The sequence below is a fragment of the Pygocentrus nattereri genome, chromosome 3, assembly GCF_015220715.1.
Source record: "Pygocentrus nattereri isolate fPygNat1 chromosome 3, fPygNat1.pri, whole genome shotgun sequence".
Taxonomy (NCBI): domain Eukaryota; kingdom Metazoa; phylum Chordata; class Actinopteri; order Characiformes; family Serrasalmidae; genus Pygocentrus; species Pygocentrus nattereri.
In genome coordinates this window covers 35,882,548-35,903,504 of record NC_051213.1, presented here as the reverse complement: position 1 = coordinate 35,903,504, position 20,957 = coordinate 35,882,548, and the positions used below count along the sequence as shown (strand labels likewise).

Here is a 20,957-nt window from a genome sequence, read left to right as displayed (position 1 = left end):
TTTCATTCTGGCACTTGATTAAATGCAGTGTCTTGTTCACACTACCAGTTGGGTGTGTTTGATGTGTCAAGTGGAGATTCACAAATGTTCTAAAAGTAGCCACTGCTTTTTAAAAAGTAGCCAAAAAGTAGCCACTACTCTTTCTGGAAAAGTAGCTAAATTGTAGCTAGCTACAACTTTTGGGAAAGTAGCTACAAAGTAGCTATGAATTTTTCAGTAGCTATCCCAACCCTGGTCATGTTGGAACAGGAAGGGGACACCCCCAAACTGTTACAAAGTTGGGAGCATGAAATTGTCCAAAATCTCTTGGTCTGTTGAAGCATTAAGAGTTCCTTTCACTGGAACTAAGGGGCCGAGCCAAACTCCTGAAAAACAACTCCACGCCATAATCCCCCCTCCACCAAACTTTACACTTGGAAAAGTCAGACAAGTCTTGGTCTCCTGCAACCACCAAATCCAGACTCGTCCATTGGATTGCCAGATGGAGAAGCGTGGTTTGTTACTCTAGAGAACACATCTCCACTGCTCTAGAGTCCAATGGTGGCACTTTACACCACTGCATTCGATGCTTTGCATTGCGCTTGGTGATGTAAGGCTTGGATGCAGCTGATCGGTCATGGAAACTCATCTGAAGGCCACATTAAGTTTGAAGGTCTGTAGCGATCGACTCTACAGAAAGTTGGCGACCTCTGTGCCAAATGACCCCACTCTGTCATTTTACGTGGCTTACCACAACTGGACTTGTTGCACAGGTGGCTTCCTGGCATCATGGTACCATGGAATTCACTGAGCTCCTGAGAGCCACCCATTCTTTCACTAGATAAGATAAGATAAGATAATCCTTTATTAGTCCCACAGCGGGGAAATTCACAGTATTACAGCAGCAGCAGAGTAACAGGAGTAAGGCACTCAGTAGTAGAAACAGGAAACAGTGTAAACGTTATCAACATTATAAATAATAAAAAATTAAAGCTAAATCTCTAGACTATTTACAACAAAATAAGGATAATAATAAAATAAAATAAAATAAGAGTTGCATATAAATCTGTATTGCACTTAGCATATTGCACAATGAAGAATGTTCGCATTCTGAATGTAAGTGTATATTGTATTGTATGTGGTCTAGTGGGAGCAGTGCTGGTTGTACAGTCTCACAGCAGCAGGAAGGAAGGACCTGCGATAGCGCTCCTTCACACACTTGGGGTGAAGGAGCCGGTCACTAAAGGAACTGCCCAGTGCTGCCAGAGTCTCACGCATGGGGTGGGAGTCGTTCTCCAGCATGGGTGCTAGCTTGTTCAGCATCCTCCTTTCTCCCACCGCCTGCACTGGGTCTAGAGGAGTCCCTAGGACCGAGCCAGCCCTCCTGATTGGTTTGTCCAGTTTCTTCCTGTCTGCAGTGGAGATGCTGCCGCCCCAGCAGACCACTCCATAGAAGATGGCTGATGCCACCACTGTGTCGAAAAAGGTCCTCAGGAGTGGCCCCTGCACTCCAAATGACCTCAGTCTCCTGAGCAGGTAGAGTCTGCTCTGTCCCTTCCTGTAAAGTGCAGCTGTGTTGTCTGACCAGTCCAGTTTACAGTTAAGGTGCACACCCAGGTACTTATAGGAGTCCACTCTTTCAATGTCCGTTCCCTGGATGTTCACTGCTGGAGGGGGATGTGTGCGCCTGCGGAAATCCACCAGCAGTTCTTTGGTCTTCCCTGCTAATGTTTGTAGAAGCAGTCTGCATGCCTAGGTGCTTGATTTTATACACCTGTGATCATGGAAGTGATTGGAATACTTGAATTCAATGATTTGGATGGGTGACTGAATACTTTTGGAAATATACTGTAGTGTAAATATGTATTTCGTTTTTTAAAATGAAGTGTGTTGGCTGGAGGCATCCAGGACCATTTGCAACCAATCCTTGTTCTTCAGACCAACTCAGAAGATATACAACTACATTCTTCAGAATCAGATATTTTGGTTGTTTTTTTATTGTATTTCTGTTTTTGGAACTGTTCTACATCCAAAATATATGGTGTTCTACATGATGTTCTTAAAAGCAAAACATAAAAACTATTTGATCAATGGTTTTAAATAATGTATATATGTATATACACACACACACACACACACACACACACACACACACACACACACATACATATGTATATATAGCTGTGTGTGTGTTAAATACCTACAATAATAACAATAATAGTAGTAGTAGTACTACTATGTCCCATACACATATTTATGTAAGTGTCTATATGTGGGAAGAATTCTAACCCTAAGCCTAACATTAACCCCAGCAGTAAAGCTGAAACATTTGAACCCTATTAGTTAAAACACTTTCACAACCACATAGTTTTACAAAAACAAACGTACACATTCACACTCACAATCAAAACAAACTCAAAGCACACTGCTCCACACAAATATTATTTCCAAAATGTGTTGTTTATTAAAAGATTTCCATTTTTTACTTATTGAAAAAGTAGAAAGAACAATAAAGCTACAGAGCGAGGGGGAGAAAGACAGGAAAGAAGTAGAAGAGGGAATCAACAAAGTGAGCAGGACGGTGGAAGGATGAGAGGAAGAAGGGATAGAAAGAAGGAGGAAAGGGCTTTAGCAAAAGAGGACGGGGTTCTACTGTCGTACAAAAAAAAGGCTCAAGAAACAAGGTCATTCGCTTCAGCATTCATGACCAGCTGTATTGATCTGTACAGCTAAAAACATGAAAAAATAGAACCAAAGTAAGTGCAATCAATTTGTACAAAAATGTCATCATGTTGAAAAATAACCACAAAAAAAAACACCTCAAAAAAAAAAGAGAAAGAATGAATGCGCACTTCAAATATAAAATGAATGCATTGCCAGGGCAGTAAACGTGGGTTGAGTTTAGAATTGTGAAACTGCACACAGAGCAGAGTGAATTATATCAATAACCTTTAAAAATCTCTTTTAGAAACACTTCAGCAGCACATGAAGTTGGTGCAGTTTGATTTTTCGTCCCTTTTTTATATCATATCAACCAAATGTGATACAACGTTTTCAAGTTTTTAGACACTGCTAGATGATTAATGTGGGAATCGACTGTGGCGGATGATGAAATGTGTTCACCATCAGTCTCAGCACTCCAAAAAGGAGTGAAGGGGGGGCATCACTCCAAATCCTGGACGTGTTGGTTGGAAATCGACTGTCATGTTTAGTGAATTCTGGAAGTGCAAGATGCTCAGTGACAGGTCTGAATCACTATCACTGTTGCTATGGCTGCTTGTTGGTGTGGATTACAAAAACATAAATGCTTTTACACTTTATTAGAAACCCCTACTCTCTAGGACCTCCATGGCGGAGTTCAGCAAACTGGAGCCTGTATGCACAATTCTTTCAGTAATATTCAGCTTCTGACCACAGTGTTGCAGGGTATCTTCAGGTAAAATGTCATGATTGTACAGGCCTACTTCCAACCTGCTGATGTGTGTAAAAGCTTCAGCAACACTGGGGTACCTGATATACTTGCACCAGCAGGGCATTCATTACCGTGCCACTACCATGGAAACTGTACTTCACAACAGATGGGCTATGGTTTGTACAATTATATAGTGAAGCAGTAAGACAGGGTGATAGAGCTCATATAGTGGCCAGTAAGGTAGGAGATTCTAATAAAGCACATTGTCAGTGTATGCGCTTGAGGATTTGCAGAGATTCGTGTGTTTGAGTACTTTATAATCTGTACCCCTGTTCCCCTTAAAATCCACAATCAAAATGTAGCGTAAATATTTTCGCACATCCTATTTGGTGAAAAGGCACAGGTTTTTCCAATCAGCGATTTCCTTCATTTTTCCATTAATGTTGATATTAATCTTGCCAAAAAACAAAAACAAAACAAAACAAAAAAACAACTTCAACCTCTACAAAGCAAGCTGTAGAATAAGTGCCCATTCTGCCAGCTGCCATATGAATAAATAACCAAACAAACATAAATAAATGCATAAATCAACAAATGAATAAATAAAGACTGGAATCTAAGGGCAGAGCACATAAGAGTTGATGTTTATTCCAAGAGTGACCGCTGATGTAACTCTTGAAACCCTGACCGATGACCCTTGCCTCAGACCCCATGGCTCTTTGCTTTCATTTACTGTACATTCTCTCCTCCCTTTCTGCATATTGCACCACTTTGTGCATCTTCTTTTTTCCATTGTATTTTTCTTAATGTTCGACTATGCCACTTTCTTTATTCAGTGCTTGAGTGTCCTTTCTGTCAGCTATATTGACATCGTTAGTACAATACTGGCAGGAGAGTTTCTCACACCAGAGGAGGAAATGTCGCACACTTTGTAAATCCTACCACTGTGAGCACAACAAGTCTCATTTTGGTTGAAAGGGTTTTGATTGTATCAGATGCAGATATAGGCTGCATAATGCCCTGTTACAAACCCTCTGGGCCAAGTGCAATGATCACAGCTTAGCACAAGATCACCACTGGAGGACACAATGTCATTAAGCCCTAAGCAGTATGTTTTGAGAGCAGAATTACACATTAATTGATCAACCTTGAATCAGTCCCTGATTCTTGTGGCTGAAACTGCAATAATAATAATAATAACAACAACTACATACTTGTCAGAAATAGTTAATTGATATATTAAATGCTAGTTCATTTATAGTAATTACTGAATAATAAGCCTCAAGATAATAAACCTTAATAACAATAATAAATTTAGAGTTTAAGGGGTTAAATTATCTGCAATGGACGACTGACTCAATGCAGTGCTTTGCAGTTACACCTAGTTAAACCGCTGCGGATTGTAACTGGTATTACAATTACACATAACCCTTCAGCACTGCCTCTGGCCTGATGCTACATGCTTCCGTTACAATTCAGATAAAGTGCTTTAAATTTTACTCCCTTTCTTCCACTTTTCCAAATGATTCCCAATGACTGAGCACAGGTGACATCCAGGAGGGAGTGATTTCTGCAACATCAACAACAAACTATTTTGGGAAAACACTAACATGATTTATAAATTAGTTATTTTCCCATTACAGTTTATCTAAATTACACTTCTTATGTGCACTGAAATCAATTAATGCAACTGTGATTGTTTTAACTAGTGAAATGTTTGTAGGCATACTGATCTGCAAGATGTGCAAACAGCCTATTCTTTCTAACTCATTTGAAACCTCTCGTCTTGCAACGGTCTGTTGTAACTTGGACGAAAAATAAAGATCGTTCACCTCTGAAACACTGCAACTGGAGTTCTTTTTCGTCTCCAGATGCCGAATTAGTAAACAGGCATCAGTGCAGTAAGTGATCTTTCACTTAGTGGTCATTGCAACTGACCCCCACACTTCAATCGTTACATCAGTCATAATAAAAGTGTCAGTTCATAATCGCTGCTACATTTTTGTATTCAGTCGTACAAACAGTCTTTGTCCTTGAACTGTGATATCATGCTGCAATTTCCCATCTTCTCCCCAATTTAGTCATGTCCTATTTCCACCCATTAGCGAGGCCTCCCCATCATAGAGTGAAGGCTAGCACATGCTACCTCTGGGTTAAACCAAACTGATGCTAATGCACCATTAATGAACGCTTGGAGGAGAACACTAACTACCAATTCCGTTACGTCAGCAAACAGACATCCATACTGGCTACTGAAGGGGGGAGAAGGAGGGCCATCTTACCCAACCAAGAAGAGTGATGCCACTCCTGGCCAAGGATGGCTGTGGCATTGCCAGGGACTGAACTTGCAATCTCTCGATGATAGGGCCAGCATTTAGATGGCTGAACCACTCTGGAGCCCCTAAATCCAGATATTTAACCAGCATCTGTGATACAACATGGCAGGACAACACAGTTCTGGGCAGCTACGGCTCTTTACTAACGAAAGTGTTGCTCCAAATTTACTTGAATCAAATGTGTATGTTGGTTCCACCTGAATGAAATTAAATCAAGACAATTGCTGTTGTTCATTTCATTTAGTTTTGGCAAGAATAGTGTTAATGAAAAGCATTTTATTAATGTATTTGAATGAAATAAATTTAAAGCATCACTTTTTACTGTGTGTGTGTGTGTGTGTGTGTGTGTGTGTGAATGCACACACATATTTCTTTACTCTGAAATGGTCAAAATGAACACTAATGCGAGATACTGACCTAATGCTGACCTTTCAGTACATTATTGCATGCTGGTTCTAATTGACCTAAATTTGGGGCTCCAGCCAAATCAATGTCACACACACACACACACACACACACACATTTGCAAACATGTGCACACACACCACTATTTCTTTCTATTTCATTCACAGGAATGGGTAACCGATTCTAGATAGCATGTCACACTGCAGCTGTTATTCATGGGCCTCTACTGGTTTTCAATCCTTTTTTAAAAGAATCTTAAAAGCATGTATTCTCAGACAAGCCAATCCAAAGCTGCCCAGATATTCGTCAAAATAAAAATAAAACACTGTTTAAGCGATCCCTTTAAAGGAAATACCTCAAAGTTCTCCACACAATTGCTCTGACAAGTCTCTCTTTTGGTTGTGCTTGTTTTTAGTGCGTTCAAGTTTCTAATGGGCGGAGCTCTGCCCGACTTGAAGGCTGTGTTGTGACTGGAGGGGACTGCTCCCAACCTCTCGCGGGATTTGTCGTCTCCGAGTCAACCGGCTGGCTTTGGCACCCAACAGGTTCAGAGAAGGGTGTCGTGGAGGAGATGGAGCTGTCCTGGGTCGCCGGACTGCCCCTGCTGGTGGGAGGAGGGATGGTGAGAAGAACATAGCCACGCCCATTCTGTTTGTCCCCGTCTCCTCCTTCGTGAGAGGGGCAGGACTTAGGGGGAGAGAAAATAGGTGCGACATGCACCCATGTCAGGCTGGGCTCGGACCAGTGGATGGCCTTGTGTCCTGACATTTTCCCCTCTCTCTTCTCAGACTGGTCTACTTGTGGTCTACATCCAGATGAACCCTCACCTCCTTCCTCTTTCGTCCACTGACTCAACTTTTCATGAACTTTGACCTGCTTGCATGCAACAGGAGGAGGAGTGGAAGAGGAGTCTGTGTCCGACCAGCTCAGCCTTCGCTTCTGGGGTGGGGGGTGGAGGCGGGGGAGATGGTGTTGGGGAGAGAGTCAGACAAAGAGAGGACCAGAGAGAAAGGAAAGAGAGAGAATAAGAGAAAAAAGAGCACATCAGTGGTCACTGCATAATTTGTAACATCACACGGGACTGACACTGGGGTGGTTACACTCAAGTTTACACTCAAGTGTCTCTAGTACTTTTATTTAGAGAACATAAATGTACCATTTTCTACTGCAAATATGATTAAGTTGCATTGACACTATACACCACAGCCTGGCTCCAGCTTTTATTTTTGTACTTAAAAAGCTTTGAAAAGGCATAAATATGCAAATTTACTGGGAAAAGTGAATGTAGTGCACCTTTAAAACTCATTTATGGTAGACAGTCGGACCTAAAGACCATTATTGTATTTGAGGATACATTTACATTGTTTGTCCCTGTACCTTTTTTCTGACGGTTTGGTACATACAGTCACAACATTTTATATGTCTGTGTGTGTGTGTGTGTGTGTGTGTGTGTGTGTGTGTGTGTGTGTGTGTATGTGTGTGTGTTCTTACCTTAACTGGAATGTGCAGTTGGTCTTTATGCTTGTGTGGGGGCGTATTAGTACCGGATGTGCCCTGTCCTGAAAGGTCAGTGGAGATGGTTGTCCCTGCAGGGTGAAGGGTCACTTGAGGGAACCAGAGTTTTAACATCATTTCTATCTGTAATAGGGTGGGCAAATACTTCTCCCTGCAGAGAAAAAGGACAGAGTGAGAAGTGAGTAGGAAATGAATCAAAAGTATGGCAATTTTACACCAGAAACAACATAGCCAGCCATGACAACATGCTTCCTATTTCACACACATTATTATTTCATGCATGGTATGTTAATGAAGTGAAGACGCATTTTTGTCAACTTTTGGTCTTTGCAGTAATGGATAAGTTAACATAACCTTTGGACGTCTTTATTCTGTTTACCAATTAAACTTTAGGTGAACAAAATTTGAGCCATTAGCTATCAACTGGTTTTTTTTTTGGCTGATTCCCTACTTAATTAGTTATTTTCCTCATCAGGCCAACAAACCCTAGAACCTTTGTACTAGAATTTTGAACTAGTGCAATGCTGCTACAACTTAGAATACAGCTGTTGGTTATTTGTGGGCTTAGTTTAATCTTGAAATGATTAAAATGTTGTATAACGCTGTATGAATGTATAAACTGAACAAGAATTTCAGGGTAGACAACTTATAAATAAACTGCAGTATATTATTTATAATTATTAACTTCATCATGAAAAACACAAAATATTACATAAAACATCTTAAAACATCCTGTAGTGTCTAACACAGTGTTTCAATCTGCTATCAAATAAAATATACCGCAATCATTATCATGAAAAGTGACTCCAAACCTTTGACCAGCAGTGTAGTGCAGCAATTAAGCAACAGCAAGCAGGCATTTATACATAGTTAAATCGATCCAACTCTCAGATTATAACGAAACAATTGCACAATTCACATTTTCACACAGCCTTCATTCCTCTTACCCAATGTGAGGCTTCTGCAGCACTCCCACAATCCTCTGGATTCGGTCCATGGCAACACTCTGCTGGAAACTGCTCAGACCTGCCAATCAAACAGATCAACAATGGTAAGTCAGCCTCAAATGCAGCATTGTGCTGAATTATTCTGCACTTGAATTTTGCGTGTGCGCATGAAGTCAATCATCTGCAGTCTTATCTAATCTGTTCAGTTGCATCTGGTCAGATAAAGCAAGACAAGCCCTTCCACACATGCAGTCATTATTTTCATTGAGCAGCAGGATGTAAATGATGGGTAGTGCTGGTTGAGTAATTTTAGACCACAAAGTACACAGACAAACTTCCAAAGTACAATCCACTTGAGAAAGAAGGACAAAATGTTCTAAACCAGAACTATTTCAATTATTAGAACTGAAAGGGGATGCAGACATTTCAGACTCTCATAACATAACTTACACAGTAGTTTCACTGCAGTTATTAACTAATTTGTAGTAATTACCATGGATGCACTAACATGAGAATTACATGCTGATTGAAACATCAAATATTATCTGCCGATGTTCACACTGACACAAAGATATTTATAAAACTTCCCTAGTTACTGGTCAATAAGACTTAAGATCAAGAAGAAAATAATTAAAGGAGTTTAAGGGGTCACCAGGGATCTCCGTGTATAACATTAAAAAGCCTATATGGTAACAATATATGAGAATATGTGTATATGATCAGACCTATTTGAGCACTGTCTGGGCATTAACTTTCACTTGGTTGTTAGCTCTCTCTCTAAGTTTTTCTGACCCAAAAACTGAGACACTGAGGAAGTGGAGGACACAGTTTTGTTAACTGTGTGGGTGGAGTAACCCCCATTAGCCTTGTAATTGGTGAGGACACTGCTTATATAAGGTTTACTAAAAGACTAAGACAGGTTTAACCAAGATTAAGCTAAGTTTACACAGAAAGAGGAGAACTTCGGCACAAAACACTAGCCGTTTATTGAATGCTGAAAAATTATTCCCAGGATATACTTTGTACATGTATAATGTGTGCAAGATTAACATACTTAGAAAGAAAACCCTAAGGCTTTGAGTATCGCGTAACCACTACTGGGTGAACGAAAGTTCATGCTGCAGTGTCCTGCGTTCTTGAGTAAAAGTGCCTCAACACTGAAGACACAAAATAACACTGAAGGACAAAGTGAGCCCTCAAATAAATAACAAAGACTCAAACCATTTTTTTTACATCAGAGAGATCTAAACAGAGGAAATCCTGTCTGCCCCCCCCCCCCCCCCCACACACACACACACACACACAGCTGCAGAGATAATTACAGCCCTAAAACACACTTAAAAAGCACACACTGTTCAGTGCACATGAAAACAATAGAACACATGCCCTCATGAGAAAATAAACAGAAAAGGCCAAAGCTTAAATGCACACAAATACAAAGACACTTTTCAGTAAGTACAAAAAATCTGTCAGAAAATGTGCTTAAAACATAATACACAAGTGAGCTGCTTGCTCTGCTCTCACCTTTGTCAAATCGTCCTTTCTTCAGTCCATTCAAAAGCTCCAACAGGGGCCTGACGAAGCCCTGAAGCTCTAAACACTGGCAGGGAGAGAAGAGCATAAAGGAACACAGAAGTAAATTACCAACTGAACCTTTAAGTCCTACAAGTCTCTCTCAGAAGCTTAACTCTGACATATCTAGAGTGCTCACTATTGCTTTGTTTTAAGGTTCGTTGTATATTTATTCATGCATAATTACATATGGACAAACTGATACAGAGACTGTGGGCCGATGGTATTACTCATGTACATACACAGTACTGTGCAAAGGTCAGAGACCACCCTGCAAATTCAAAGAAAAATAAGGAAATTTGAAAACTGAAGTCCAAAAAATGATTAAAAGATAAAGAAAAAAACGGGACTCCCATTTTCTCCCATGGGTGTTTTTGTCCATCCTTCCACTTTGAGAAGACAACTCAACACTATGAGTCTGAAAGGATGTGTAGTTGTTAGAGCAGTGGACTGACCACCCCAGAGTCTAGACTTCCACATCATTGAATATGTTTGGGATTACTTGGACTGTGGAAAGCAGAAAATGCAACCAACTTATAAGACTGAACTTTGAAAGTGTGGGAAAAAATCTCTCTTCAGATTTCTTTGATAAACTTTTGATAAAAGTAAGTATTCTAAAAAGAATGGAAGCTACAATAAAGGTAAAGTGTTTTCAGTAAATAGAGAAAATATGTATATTATATTTAGTTGTATATGTAATTGGGATTCTGTGAAATATATTTTACATTTTTTTCTATGCTTTGCTACACCGTTAAAGATAAATATCTTGTACTTATAGGTTAAATATCTTGTACTTTTCAAATGGAAATTAAATAAGTGAAATGCAGTATCTGACTTCTGCACAGTTCTGTATCTGCCAATGCTGATAAGTAAAAATTTTTAAAAGATGGTTAACTGTTTGACATGCAAAACTGTACACACAATAATAACTTTTCATAAAAATTATATCATAATAAAATATTTCCACTTCTACCACCAAACACACATCATATTGACTTGTTAGGTTTATCAAAGCTTAAAAGACTGACTTTCAACAGCATCCTTCCACTTCATGTGAGCTATGACCAATGAAACGAAATGTATGAAGAGATGTTTCAAGGGGGGCGGCTTAGGAGCGTGATCAAAGGAAAGAACTCTCACTTTCTGAGCAAAGAGCATGTCTCCTTGTGTGCCTCCAGATTTTTCCTTCTCCTTTCCTCCCTTGCTCTCCGCACTGCTCCAGCCTAGCCCTGAAGAGGAGGAAGACGAGAAGGAAGAGGAGAGGGAGAGCGAGGATGATTCGGATCCAGAAGCTGATCTGCCGTGACCCCTGCTGACCTCTGAGCTCTCTCCGAAGCCGTCTCGGGCCCACTGGGAGCCAGGACTCTCCAGGCCGCCATCCAGACTGCACACACTCCGACTGGAGCGGCCCTCACTCTCCTCCGACAGGAAGACCTCAGAGTCATCATCGCTGAACAGGAAGCTGTCACCCGAGCTGGGCGTGTCCATCAGCGGCTGGGAGGAAGTGCTTCCCGTGGACTGCATGACTGGGCAGGGAAAGTGAGGAAGAAGGAATGAAGATTCAAAATAGCCTTTTGGCTATTTGTACAACTGATCAAGTGCACAGGAAGCAGAGCTGGACAATACGACTGCTTTTTTGAGCATATTGAGGATAATTTCAGCATTTAAAGGAACCACATCTTACAATTTCACTTATATACTTATATTTTATTCTCGTTACCTGACGTCTACTTGAGACCTACCTGTATGTGGGTTTAAGAACCAAAAACAGTCCTAATGAATTTTTACATTAACATTTTCCAACCTCTCTTTATTTCTTAAGAGTTTAACAGGCTGCTTTTGTCACTGTGCCTTTAAGCGTGATGTATGTAATGCTCTAAGCTCTGCTCTGACTGACTGCCCTCCATCATACTGGAACACTCCTTATGACTCCAGTGTGAATGGGTAGGGTGAACTGCTGTAGGCTTAATGAGAGACGAAATCACAAAAGCAATGAATTCAGGAACTGGCTGTGAACAGTATGATTTGAAACAATATTTACATACTACATCAAATTCTTATTCCAAAAAAGTAAGGAAAGTTTGGTTTTCAAAGATATTGAATTTTTTAAAAAGTCTGATCAACTGCATGTTTCAGAGACAGCATAACTAGGCCTGGTTAACTAGATAAAAAATTGTTTTGGACAGTATTTTTATGTTTTTTATATTTTTTCTCCATTACAACCTATTGTGATTATTGTTACATGTGAAAATGTATGTATTTGTTGTTATCGCCCAGCCCTAACTGGAAATCACATTCCAGATGAAAATAAGAGCGACAGTAAAGACTAAGCTTGCAGTTTACTTACATGAGACAAACTGTTTATAGCAACAGATGGACTACATTCTGAAACTGTATAGCTAAAAATTGCACCCGTATGGTAGATAGACCTGGAAAAATGACCAATTAGTGTAGGCACAAATTGGCATTTCTTATGAACTGGCAGCTCTTTATAAATCAAGACAAATTCAGACTTTCATACACAGAGGCAATATACAGATAATACACAGGCTACTGTGGTTTAAGCAAAAACCACACTTTTAATAAAAAAAAGAACTGTATAGTGAGAACGTCCCACGAAAGGAAATGCGTGCAAGGAGGCCGGGACATTACGGTCAGGAGGAGGGAGGGAGAAGAAGAGAGAGATGGAGGGTGGGTAAGGAGTGGGGTAGACACATGGTTGCAACAACACTGAATCCTTGAAGGTCCTTGAAGAAAAAGGAATGCAAACAGGCAAAATGAAAATATAGAAATATGGAAAAAGCCCTACTCCTTAAAGAAGAAAAAGAAATAAATGCTATAAATCCTTTAAAAAAATGTAATTAGCAGACGGGTTGCCTGCAGTCAATGTTGGCTTGTACACAGAGAGTACCAGAGCATGTCTAAGCCTCACTGAGTTCACATCGTGAAACTGGGAGAGCGTGCGTGTGTTTCTAAAGCGCGTGTGATTGTGAGCTGTCTAGCGCAGGAAAATGAGGGGGAGGGGTCGCTCAGCATGGTTAGTATTAAGAGCATAGCAATGCAGCGAGGGTCTCGTTTTTTCTCTCTTCGTTTTTCTCTTCTCCCTCCGGCACACGCACGCGCACACACACATACAGTCTCGCTCAGTGTCTACTCCCATCCCCCCACCCTGATTCACACCATTCCTCTACACACTCCTCTAGCGCTCCATCCTGACTGAAATCCAGCGTGCAAAAAAGTCTCAGCCTCTCTCTCTCTTCCTATGGCTCCTCTTCTGCCTTTTCGTCATCTTTCTTTCTCTTCTGCTCATCCTCTCTCTCTCATATACTCCCCTTCTCACAAATTAAACATGACTATGACAGGAAGGGTCAAGCAAGCACACAGCACTACTACACAGTACTACTCTCTGCACACAAGCACAGATTTTGAAATTCCTATGAAAACCGATGGTTGTACCAACTCAACTGCACTGCTGCCCCCTTCACCACCAGATTTTTACACCTGCCCCACACGTCTGTACGCGTCCCATGAGTATGACGTGTGTATTTATGTGTTACTGTGTATGCCAGTGTGAAGGCAGAGATTGATCAAATGTCTACCGAGCAATCATCATGTGCCACGTGCGTAGCTCTTTATGGGGGACCAAATGTCCCAGGATGATGGAGACATGTATATTTCGATATTGTGAGGATGTGCCTTTTTACAAAAAGAATTATGAATTATAAATTCATTATAAAGATGGTCTATGGGGTGGCTGAGTTTAAATGGCACATTTCATAGAAAGCAATGCATCAATATATTATCATGGAAATAATATATTTTGTTATTGGATGCACACTTTTCTGAGCACATTGTGGATATTGTTCATACATAAAGTAGCCTGAGTAATAGCATATTTCACCAAAATAAAATGGTTTAACTGGATTAGAGCAGTAATACTTTTTAAATGTGGTGCATCTAGTCCATTGTGTCTTTATGTCAAAATATTGTGATATGTTTTGTGTATTGTAAAAATGTCTTTATATATCATGTTATGATGTTTTAGCCATATAACCCATCCCTATAATTTAGTATGTAAACACTAAAACTTCAAATCATACCTTTCAGTTCGAGTCCACACAGTCCATATATACGGAAATTAAACTGGGAAAAAAATGCCCATTTTTTATTTTACTATCTTTATGAAAAAACAGCAGGTTTACATATCAGCCTACAGCAGCTTAGCTCCGCCCATTCACGCTGAAGTTATATAGAAGGTCTGCCCTTTTGGTTCTAGAACGATGCAATAAACAGCAGCCAATCAGAACAGAGCTTATTAACATAGAGTAGTCTTGAATGCTCAGTGAAAACAGCTTGTTTAATTCTAAGAGATAAAGAGAGGTTAGAAATGGTCATGTAAAAATTAATTAGGGCTGTGCTGGATACATAAAACCCTCACAAACGTCATGAGTAGACACCACGGGATAACAATGAGATTAGAGTCGGGTTGGCAGCGTTTAGATAAGGAAGGACATGGAAATACCCCACAAAGACAGAAATACAAACGTCACTACGTTACGCCTGAGGAGCAGTCGTGCCTTACAGGTGCTGTGTCTGTGAGGAACTCCAGACTACTGACCGGAACTTCTCTGAGAGACTCCCTTGGATTGAAAAGTAGCTCTAAACTAAGCAGAAATGGCAAAAAATACAAAACACGGCGTCCGTGAAGCCGTAATCTGAGACAAATCCAGAACTACAGTAACGCTGCTGTGTGAGATTCGTCTCCTAACAGCTAATAAAACTGAACAGGCGCAAAAACAGCATTCAGCACCGAAACCCTGCTTCTTTCTCTACGATGTCATGACAACCGAGTTACCAGAGTGACTGTGAGCTCCGCGAGCTGGCCAACCGTCGTCCGCGTGCACGTGTAACAATTCAAATTACGATGTTATAAACATACAAATATCCTCACCTTGAAAGCGGTTCAAACCCAACGGCTCCGCCACCGGCCACGACTCTTATCCCGGCCGCTCGGTACGTGCATGGGCTCCGCCAGACCACCGCAGGTTTACTCGCGTTTCCTTCGCCGTTTTTTTTCTCCACCTCACTCTCTTTTTCTCTCACTCTCTGTCTGTATCTCTCTCTCCCTCTCCCTCACTCTCTCTCTCGACGTCAACATGTGCCTAGACACACGTGCCGAATTTAGTCCCGTCCACGCGCGCCCGCGGATTGGCCGCCTCCGCCACACAGTCAACTCCTATTGGCGTGTGTTCTGACCAGTAATTGATCGTCTCGTTCCCGATTGGCCCGCGTTCTCCGCGCTTCTGGTCACGCCCCCACGTGTTTGACGTGTGTGTTTTAGAAGGAGCTCTAAGTTCCAGTGGACCAGACGCACGAGCGTGGCCGCCCAACGCACACTCACACGCCCTACCCCCACTCTCTCTCTCTCTCTCTCTCTCTCTCTCTCTCTCTCTCTCTCTCTCCTGATAGGAACACGGTCATTATGCAATACAATAATAAAGTCAGAACTTCTCGTTCTCATCGACACGTGGTCACAGAACAAACTTTACCACGAAGCGTCATCTAGATCAGACCAGTCTGTTCTCCTCACACGACTGAACGTAGGAAACGTTAATAACGGCCGCCTCTCGGCTGAATGTTGTTAGGCCGTTGGAGGAAGCAGCTCGTGAATCAGTCGCCAGACATTCCGAGACCTGTTCATTCCTCGCTGTAGCACTAGCCAGCTGTGTTAGCCTCCTCCACACGGACAGCCCATGTTTCCCTTTCCGTTTGAACATTTTGGTAGCATTCCTACTTTAGCCGGCTGTTAGCTTTTCTCCCCTTTGTTATCATTTTGTCATGTTAGCCTGTTCTAATATCCCTTCTCCCTTCATTGGCCTAATTAGCTCTTCCCAGTTTGTTAGCCTGATTTGTTGTTAACCTGTCCTGATTTCCTCTCCCATTTTGTTCACCCGTTCTGTTTGCTTCTTTTTGTTTTCTTAGTTGATGATTGTATCTCTTCCAAATGTAATTGTAAAGACTTACAAACCATTGACTTAAACCACTGTGAAGTGAGTTATCAAGGCCCTCTCTAGCGCCAGTTAACCAGACAACATTCAGTTCAGCACAGTATCTTCAAACTCCTATTACTACTAAAAGACCCTGTCTCATGTGGTCTCATAAAGTCTTACATCAGTGACATGCAACTGACTGAAAATAATAATGTCTAATACAACCTAAACAGTCTATATATGTCAATGCCTCTGTTTCACCATATTTCTATTTAGGAAACAGTGTCTAAATATACATCTAAAGAGACGTTCTGAAGTGTTGAATGACACTAATCTCTGAGGTAAGAGTATATGTGGGTCCTTATGTGGAGGTATTTACTGTTGATTTCTCTTGGACAGGTGGACGCAGATCACTTTTCAAAACATCCATTATGTAGAAGGCAGAAAGCGCTCCAGGGCCCATAGTGAGAGACAGTAATACCCTTTAATCAGACGCACATCTCACTGTCAGTTCATCAGACAGGTAGACACACGGTAAAAAGTCAGAGACCACTTTAAGTTTTAGTCAAATGTGTATAAAGTACAAGGTATTTGTTTTTGTATTAGGAAAAAAGCAGCAGAAAACATAGTTTATATATAAAATATATTTATTTTTATAAAATATATAAAACTAAAAACTACAGAATGAAAACATTTTTTCTTCTTTTTCTTCTTTTTTTCTGTAATTCCTTTTGTAATCAACAGCTATTTGAGTTGTCTTCTCACAGTGGAAGGATGGAGAGAAACAGACTTTTCAGATCTGAAGCAAAAGTGGAGCTTGATTTTCTCTAAAGGACAAAGCTGTGTATCTGATGGGGACAGTTTTGGTGGTCTACCAGGTCTTGCATGGTTGTTAGTAGTCCCAGTTTTGGAAACTGCTGTTCTTTTTCACTTATTTTTGTTTGACCTTCCAAGTGAATTGTCTTATATCTAATCACCTCAGAAATATCCTCTGAAAAATAACTAACTTCTTCTTATCGGCAGTTTTGAGTGGAAATGAACTAAATAAAGGGGGTCTCTGACTTGGGCACAGTACTGTAGGATCACCAACACTAACACTAGCTAGAAGACAAAGGCAACAAATATACACCGTATACAACATTAAAACCACCTCCTTTCTACCCTCATTGTTTATTTTATCAGCTCCACTTATCATACCGGTGCACTTTGCAGTTCTACAATTACAGACTGTAGTTCATCTGCTTCTCTGCATTCTTCTTAGCACCATTTTACCCTGTTCTTTATGGGCAGGACTCCCACAGAACCACCACATAGCAGGTATTATTTAGTTTGTCAGTCATTCTCAGTACAGCAGTACTGCTGTGTCTGATCCACTCATATCATCGCAATACACACTAACATGTCACCACCACATCAGTGTCACTGCAGTGCTGAGAATGATGTACCACCCAAATAATGCCTGCTCTGAGGTGGTCCTGTAGGGGTGCTGAACAAGGTAAAAGGGGGCTAACAAAGTATGCAGAGAAACAGATGGACTACAGAGTGTTGCTGTATAACTACAAAGTGTATCTGTGTGGGACGTGGAGTTAGTGTTATGGCTGTTCAGTGCACACCAGCACCATAAAAAAGCAGCACTCACATGACTACAGCTACTCACTAGAGCATTTACATTTATGGCATTTGGCTGATGCTCTTATCCAGAGCGAGTTACAACTTGATTATTTTACACAGGGAGGCCAAGGTGGTGTTAGGAGTCTTGCCCAAGGACTCTTATTGGTATAGTGTAGGGTGCCTGCCTAGGTGGGGGATTGAACCCCAGCCTACAGCAGCATAGAAGGCAGAAGTGTTAACCACTACACTACCCAAGAGAGCACGCTCTCTCTCTCTCTCTCTCTCTCTCTCTCTCTCTCTCTCTCTCTCTCTCTCTCTCTCTCTCTCTCTCTCTCTCTCTCTCTCTCTCTCTCTCTCTCTCTCTCTCTCTCTCTCTCTCTCTCTCTCTCTCTCTCTCTCTCTCTCTCTCTCTCTCTCTCTCTCTCTCTCTCTCTCTCTCTCTCTCTCTCTCTCTCTCACACACACACACACACATTATTTGAACATTTGATCAAAACCCAACAAGTCTGTCACTGTAATCTAAATGGACTCGTATCAGACAGAACATGTCGCGATAAAAAAAATTTTTTTAAACCTGAATTAAGGTGGCGTACACAGCGCGCACGCACTCACACTCAGACACACGCTCATGCACGCACCCACACACATTTTTCCCGAGCCACACAGACTGACCAATAGGGAGCCGTTTCCCTGAGGAGGGGGCGGGGCCCGCGCCTTTAAAGGAACCGCGCACATGTGCTCGCGCAACAGCCTCGGAGATTTTTGTGAATGGAACGTGTGAACTAGCCCCGCCCATCGGCCGAGTCGACCAATCGCAGGCTGGGAACGCGGCAGCTCGTCCGCGGAGTGGGCCAATGCGAGGCCACCTCAGGTCAAGAGCGTTGTGTAACCGTCTGTTCAAACGGCTTCACGTTTAAACGGAGCGTCACGCCGCGACGGAGGAAAACACACACACACTGCTGAGAAGCTGATTCTGCAGCTTTTCACAATTTATCGACTATTGGAGAGGAACCGATGGCCGTTAGAGAGAAACTGATGTCTGAGAGGAATTTCTGGGAGGATTTGATGTCCATCTGAGAGAAACTCATGAGTGGAAAAGATTATAGTTTGAGAGAAATCAACCGTTTCGAAAGAAGTCATAACAGTTTGTGAGGATTCATGAGGAGAAACACACTCATTTAAACGAAACCACGAGAGCTTTCAGCTGTAACCTCTTGAGGTTGTTTGGCAGAGCTAAAGCTTCTCCCCTGATAGGCCTTCATTCACATTCATAGCTATTAATACTGACATCAACAAACGTGACCTGGTCTAATTGAAGTTTTATGTTGAATGTAGTCCTGCTTTTCACACCTTTTACAGCAATGTTTATTAGGCAGTAAAGACAGTGACCGTTCTAAATTATTAGCTTTTATGCTCAGGATTGGGCACAAAAAACACTTTGAACAAGTAGTGATGGCTGAATACTGAACACACTGTGCTAAATGTATCCAGTACTCTCTTAAAAAAGTAGGTTCTTTAGTAAAGATATTTGTTCTGTATAGAACCATGAACACTCAAAGAATCGTTTGCATGCTTAAAGATTTCTTAGCATGGTGAAATAATTCTTCAGACTGATGGAGAATGAGTTGTTTATGGATCTATATAGAACCATAGAACTTTTCTGTTGTTACAAGTTTGACATCAGAACAATCGCAGAACCCTTTTTACTAAATAGAACCCTTTTCAAAAAAGTTCTGTATCAAACCATATATAACACAACAAATCTCCATCAATCTGAAGAACCATTTCACTAAGCAAAAAATACTTTAAGCATGAAAAAGTTTCAATATGGAACTCATGGTTCTATATAGAACCATTTTGTATACTGAAGAACTCTTGACAAACCATCTTTTTTTAAATTGTGCAGTTGGTGCAGTTTTTTTTACAATATATTAAAAGTACCACATTCATTATATGTTTAGAATATTCATTGCTAAAGCACAAAAATGCCATCATTAAAATGAAACCCTGAATGTGTAACTTGAAATAAAATGTGTAACTTTATTTTTCTCTCTCACTGCCTGTTTCAGTCCAGTACAACACTGATGCTAAACTCGCAAACATCTTCACTAGCAGAGCAGATCTCAGTAACACTGAGACTAATAATTGATTATCAGTGATTTATCAGTCTACTCAGGCTTTAGCAGAGCTCAGTAACACTGAGACTAATAATTGATTATCACAGTGATTTATCAGTCTACTCAGGCGTTAGCAGAGCTCAGTAACACTGAGACTAATAATTGATTATCACAGTGATTTATCAGTCTACTCAGGCTTTAGCAGATCTCAGTAATACTGAGACTAATAATTGATTATCACAGTGATTTATCAGTCTACTCAGGCGTTAGCAGAGCTCAGTAACACTGAGACTAATAATTGATTATCACAGTGATTTATCAGTCTACTCAGGCTTTAGCAGAGCTCAGTAACACTGAGACTAATAATTGATTATCACAGTGATTTATCAGTCTACTCAGGCTTTAGCAGAGCTCAGTAACACTGAGACTAATAATTGATTATCACAGTGATTTATCAGTCTACTCAGGCTTTAGCAGAGCTCAGTAACACTGAGACTAATAATTGATTATCACAGTGATTTATCAGTCTACTCAGGCTTTAGCAGAGCTCAGTAACACTGAGACTAATAATTGATTATCACAGTGATGTATCAGTCTACTCAGGCTTTAGCAGAGCTCAGTAACACTGAGGTAAATAACTGACCATCACATTGAGTTATCAGTCTACTCAGGCTTTAGCGGGAACTTCAGCGTTGTGAGAGTTCATCTAACAAGCATGTTGCACTTGTTGCACTGATTATCAAATAATTCATAAACAAGCATTGATGGTGTTTCTTTTGAAGATGTTTTTAATTTAATGGTGTAAGTATTCTAAAATTATTCTGTTCAAGTTACAAATTTGAAGCAATATTCCAAATACTCTCTTTACAAAATGTTACTTGGACTGAATACAGGTACTTCATTTCTGAATACATATTCCCAATACTTGTATTCCATTACAAAAAAAATTTTTAAATCTAGTGAATGCACAATGGTACAGTAGTATGTTGTATATTAAATGGTATGAGTTCTGTGTAATTAACCTGATCAATGATATTGATTTAGTGCAGTTATTTTATGATGTTACAGCTGGC

At 40.7% G+C, this 20,957-nt stretch overlaps 1 protein-coding gene across 1 annotated transcript; it reads right to left on the bottom strand.

Moving 5' to 3' along the window:
* Positions 1 to 2,420: 2,420 nt before the first annotated feature.
* LOC108429240 (circadian-associated transcriptional repressor) lies at positions 2,421 to 15,309 on the bottom strand. Its single transcript, XM_017700861.2, has 6 exons — positions 15,118 to 15,309; positions 11,307 to 11,692; positions 10,119 to 10,194; positions 8,595 to 8,673; positions 7,624 to 7,798; positions 2,421 to 7,071 (listed from the first exon to the last, which is right to left on the bottom strand). The coding sequence occupies exons 2-6, from the start codon at positions 11,688 to 11,690 to the stop codon at positions 6,553 to 6,555; spliced, it is 1,233 nt and encodes a 410-aa protein (XP_017556350.1). The 5' UTR covers positions 11,691 to 11,692; positions 15,118 to 15,309; the 3' UTR covers positions 2,421 to 6,552.
* Positions 15,310 to 20,957: the final 5,648 nt, after the last annotated feature.

Excerpts from the sequence above, each read along its gene's own strand:
- LOC108429240 (XM_017700861.2), bottom strand. The coding sequence starts at position 11,690 with ATGCAGTCCACGGGAAGCACTTCCTCCCAGCCGCTGATGGACACGCCC. Across the intron at positions 8,674-10,118 it reads GAAAGGACGATTTGACAAAG|GTCTGAGCAGTTTCCAGCAG; the intron begins GTGAGAGCAGAG and ends TTTGATTGGCAG. Across the intron at positions 7,072-7,623 it reads AACTGCACATTCCAGTTAAG|AAGCGAAGGCTGAGCTGGTC; the intron begins GTAAGAACACAC and ends CCCCCACCCCAG.